The sequence below is a fragment of the Glycine max genome, chromosome 3 (assembly GCF_000004515.6).
Source record: "Glycine max cultivar Williams 82 chromosome 3, Glycine_max_v4.0, whole genome shotgun sequence".
NCBI lineage: Eukaryota > Viridiplantae > Streptophyta > Magnoliopsida > Fabales > Fabaceae > Glycine > Glycine max.
Genome location: NC_016090.4, coordinates 44,133,508 through 44,138,580, shown reverse-complemented (window position 1 = coordinate 44,138,580; position 5,073 = coordinate 44,133,508). Strand labels below are relative to the sequence as shown.

Sequence of the window (5,073 nt, the reverse complement as noted above, 5' to 3'; positions counted from 1 at the left end):
AACTTTTGGATTTCTCAAGACGAACTCTTTTTAGAGTGAAAGGCTTAGTTTAGATATTTTACCTTTCATACATGCAAGAGTTATTCAGTGACATAGTGAGGAATCCTCCAATGTCCATCCATGGCACGAATTACAATGCCATTAAAAATTGACTTTTTCTAGCAAAAGTCAGAAAGCTCATGGGCTTTTTGGACCTGTGATCTCTCTGCTACGCTTTTGTGATTTTGTCCCTAGAGAGGGAGAAAGCTACCGTTAGCCAAAATTGTTGAACATCTTTTCCAAAACACATTTTTTTTTTTATCTAAACGACAGCCCACAGGTAACTTTTCTGAAAGAATTTTCCTATGCACACAGCTCAAATTATGAGACTTTACTCGAGAGAAATCAATTATGTGTTACTTAAACTAACTAGCTTTTTGGTCAATTTTTTATTTATTTTTATATTTGTCCCACAATCATTTATGCAATCGTTACCACTTATATGAATAATGTCTAGTTGTTTTTGGTCTCCCATTCTGTAATATTGTTGAAGTGGCATAACCCTTTGTCCTAGCGAAATTATTTCATATTTTTTTGCATCTTCTTCGGTATGCATTTTTAATTTTTATTTATGCTGAGGTAATGCAAGGTCAGAGAATATTTTTGAGCAAACTATACACACAATAGCCCAAATATTATTTGATCAATTGCAGGCTGTAACAGTATAAGTATGGTTATCAGTATAAATACTAGATGCATGTCACAGATGCAAACATAGTAACACAGCAAATTTGATGTGTTTACACGTAATGTATGTAAAGTATTGTCCAATACAAAATACAATCCATGCTTAAAATATCTGTGCTTCATGAATATCAATTAATTATTTAAACTCATGCTTTGATATATATATATATATATATATATATATATATATATATATATATATATATATATATATATATCAGAAATGCAGGCTTCAATAAGCAAATTAAAGGGGCAATTATATTATTGTGATTGTCACACTTGCATAGAGTTGTTTGTCTTTATTATTAACATCTTTATAGTACTCTACCTAAAATTGCGACGGTTTTAGTATATATTTTTCCACACAAACACAGAATTTTTATAAAGTCGAACATTGAAATTGAAGAAATCCACATTTAATAAAAAAGATACGTAATTTTCAAATTGCAAAAATGATGAATCATCTGGATAGTTGGTTGAATTCCAACAATTTCTATGGGAAGAAATGTGACCTTAATTAACTTGCTCAGATGTCAAAATGTAAATTTGTATTTGTACCCAAATGATGAAACTTTTCCAAACGATAATGATTTTTCAAAAATGATCACTAAAAGCTAAAAAGAAGAGAAGGTCAGTTTTACTACCGAAGAGTATCTTGTGGAAAAGTTGGACAAGAAAAGGAAAGGGCTATAGAGTTTTCAAAACTTGAAGTATTATCACCAATAGGAACAAAGGAACCTAGAGAAAGTTCTGTTATCGATAATTTAATGCAGTATACTTTGTTTGCTTACCTTACCCCTCTAAGGCTTTACTTTTCCACGAGAATTTTGCCCTTCTTAATTCTTGTAGTTTATTTGTACTTCATATTACTAATCTTGGAGTAGGCTTTGCCTAGGCCAAGCCACTCCTTGAAATTCCATTGAAGTTTCTTCTTTTCCTCTCTCTCATCTAAGTCATATGGGAATGGAGACATTTCGTCACACTCGAGAAGTTTCAAACTCACGAGATAACGACTATATGGTCTAAAGCAGCATGGTACATGTTACATAACCACCAAGGTCGGTTAAAAGTGAAAACCGTCCTAGCTTGAATTGCAGCAATTACCCACCAAAATTTGGCATATAGCTATCTTTAGGATTTCATTCACTGTCTTACAAGGAAGAGAAATTTTTTTCTTATAAAAAATTGACAACTGTTTTTTTTTCTTAAATATTATAACATATTTTTTTGCTTTACGTATCTCTTACATCATTTTTTAACAATAAACTGAAGAACACACTCATTTTAACCTATTATGTCTAATCAGAAATTACTATATAAGTAATTATAATTAGATGAGACAGTAAAATTCTTTGATAAACTATTTTTCTGGTAACAAAATTCTTAAAAGAAAAAGGGTGGCCTAGCCTTTGTTGTGGGACATTCACATAAATAAGTCAAACCATATGATCCTCTTTGGAGGTATCTTATCCATCGGATAGAAGAGAGCAAATGCATCAGGAGCGTTGGCTGAGGTTGTGGGACCAAAACAATTATGTGGAATGTCCCGTGAAGAAAAAAGAGGAAAAGCCAGTTCTGGAATGTCATCAGATATATAAATTCAAAACAACACTGTCGAATCACCCCCTCTTATTATAAGGCTCCCTTCTATTAATTCGATTCTCTACCAGAGTTGCAATATTTTTTCTTAAGTTCCAACGTTTCCCATTTAATTCCACATCAAAGCTCTTCTTAACAATCCATATCCACGTAGGTTTCTGACACAAAGACTTAAGGCATAATATTAGTGCACATGGGGAGACACTCTTGCTGCTACAAGCAGAAGCTTCGTAAAGGCCTCTGGTCTCCGGAGGAAGACGAGAAGCTTTTGAATTACATCACCAAACATGGCCATGGATGTTGGAGCTCCGTTCCAAAACTAGCTGGTAGGATGATGAGTACTATACAACACTTTATCAATATTAATATTGCATCATGTTTGTCCACAACACAACACAAAAGTCATTTTACTTAATTAACCTTCCTTCTCTCAAACTTTGTGTCTCAGGTCTTCAGAGGTGTGGCAAGAGCTGCAGATTAAGGTGGATAAATTATCTCAGGCCTGATTTGAAGAGAGGAGCATTCTCACAGCAAGAAGAGAATTCCATTGTTGAACTTCATGCAGTCCTTGGCAACAGGTACTACTATATTTTGTTTTCAAAGTTGTTGCTAGTTTAGTTCGCCTTTTCGTCGTTTAGATTAATTGTTATCACTACAAGTATTTTCGCTATTACGGTGTCTCTTGAGGCTGTCGGTAAAACATGTTCTTTGTTTCATGGTTTTGTATATGTGTTTTTGATGGTTGTATCAGGTGGTCACAGATTGCAGCTCAGTTACCAGGAAGAACTGATAATGAGATAAAGAATCTATGGAATTCCTGTCTGAAGAAGAAGCTTAGGCAAAGAGGCATTGACCCAAACACACACCAACCCCTCTCTGAGATTGAGAATGACAAGGACAAGCCTCTCACAGCTGACAAAAGCAACCAGAAAGCCTCCAATGAGGTGATGAGTCTTGTTGAGCCACCAAAACCAAAGCCAATAGCTACTACTGCAACTACTTCTATGCCTATGGATAGACATCCCCTTGAAGTTTCTTCCACCTCCAAGATCAGCAGTGGCAACAACAACAGCACCCTAGACAGGTTTGACAGCTCCATCACTAGTTCTGATATGATGGGAATGGGATATTTTCCTTTCCAGCACCTCAACTATGGACCAAACATGGGACTCACTACTACTCCCAACAACACCCCACTTTGCTTCATACCAAGTTCCACTTCTTCTCAAATGATGTCAGAGCTGAATTCCACCATGTTCCATTCTATGTTTCCAACACATGTAAAACCCACTGTTAGTCTTCACTCTAACAACAACAACAACCCTTCTTCAATATCCTCTGATGGTGTTCAGAACTGGGAAGTAGGTACCATCAGTAACAACAACAACAACAACAATGCAAGCAAAAGCAATGGGAGCAGTAGCTGCAGCATCCAATTACAAAGCAGCAGCACAATAACATGGGGGCTGCAGCAAGCAGAATCTGCCACCAAGGCAGAACAAGAAGACATTAAATGGTCTGAATATCTCAACAACACCCCTTTCTATCTGGGAACCACGCCAGTGCAGCATCAAACCACAAACTCTCTCTACAGTAGTGATGAGGTCAAGCCAGAAACAACAGGCTTCATAGCAGACGAATCAAGTACCATGAGTTGGCACCACAGCCAGCATAATTTTCAACCTTCGGAGATATATACCAAAGATCTGCAGAGATTTTCAGTGGCTTTTGGACAAACCCTGTAGTAGTTTTCAGGCACTGAACACGTGGAAACCTCAACCAAAGAGAGAGGAGAGCAAGATGCCGACAACTCCAATGTGAAGTAGGTCAGAAATTTGTCGTGAGTTCTGACCGCAGGTGTGTGCTGTAAATTTTTTTTTCTTTTTATAATTTTCTTTTGATATTGTAAATGTGTCTGATTTATATATACCCAAAAAAGCAATCAGCATTATGTTACAGTATAATTAAGATTTGTGATTGATTAATTCAAGCTTCTTCTTCTTCTTCTTCTAATCACTTTGTTATTCATTAAACACAGAATAAGTAAGGCTTGTTCCAGCTATCCAGATCTTCCTTTCTTATATATACGTTACTATTATGGATATATATATATATATATATATATATATATATATATATATATATATATATATATAATTGATTACATCACATTGAGAATTATATTCTTTTGAATAAGGGTTTTTGTTTTGTTCTTATTATTATTGTGTAACAGATTTCCATTAAGGTGATGGAGCGGGCGTGTGAGTACACAACACAACATAGTATGATGATATTTTGTATGTCTGGAAATTGTTACTACACAGTCAGCTTTTCACTTTTGATCCTTTTTCAAATTGAGAATCCAGTGGAAGTTATTTTTTGTGTGCGCGTCGCGGTACATCGTTTTTCTTTAATGGGTGTCTATCACTGTCTCATACAGATAAAGAGAGTGTTTTCACTTGTTGGACAAACTTGGCTCCCTTCACTTTCACCTTAATGAGTGTAGATAAAAAAATATTATAGAGCAGTCTAGTTTTCATTTCATTTACGTCTTTCTAATGTACGCAATCGAAAACTGTTGACGGTTTTAATTCCCAACTGAATGGTTGTAGTCTCCGAAGGGTAGAAAAATAGGCCAAAACCACTCACCAAGAAAATTTATGGCACCACACCGACTAATTCAGTTTCATCAAATGTTTAACGGGTTTTTTCATCAGTTAACATTATTGTAAAGACGCGGCGCGCGCA

The 5,073-nt window shown here is 35.5% G+C and overlaps 1 protein-coding gene across 2 annotated transcripts; it reads left to right on the top strand.

Moving 5' to 3' along the window:
* Positions 1-2,246: 2,246 nt before the first annotated feature.
* Positions 2,247-5,073, top strand: LOC778182 (transcription factor MYB86). Of its 2 annotated transcripts, XR_413696.4 has the most exons (4): positions 2,247-2,651; positions 2,774-2,903; positions 3,077-4,182; positions 4,559-5,073. XR_413696.4 is itself a non-coding variant. In NM_001317645.1 (3 exons), exons 1-3 carry the CDS (start codon positions 2,519-2,521, stop codon positions 4,068-4,070), a joined length of 1,257 nt encoding a protein of 418 aa, NP_001304574.1. The 2 variants fall into 2 exon arrangements, 1 of the variants encoding a protein (NP_001304574.1); NM_001317645.1 differs by lacking the exon at positions 4,559-5,073 and having other exon boundaries at positions 2,519-2,651; positions 3,077-4,070.

What these genes read in the sequence shown, in the direction of transcription:
- LOC778182 (NM_001317645.1), top strand. Translation starts at nt 2,519, where the DNA reads ATGGGGAGACACTCTTGCTGCTACAAGCAGAAGCTTCGTAAAGGCCTC. An exon ending in CTCCGTTCCAAAACTAGCTG is followed by an intron (nt 2,652 to 2,773) that starts GTAGGATGATGA and finishes TTTGTGTCTCAG; the next exon opens with GTCTTCAGAGGTGTGGCAAG. An exon ending in CATGCAGTCCTTGGCAACAG is followed by an intron (nt 2,904 to 3,076) that starts GTACTACTATAT and finishes TGGTTGTATCAG; the next exon opens with GTGGTCACAGATTGCAGCTC.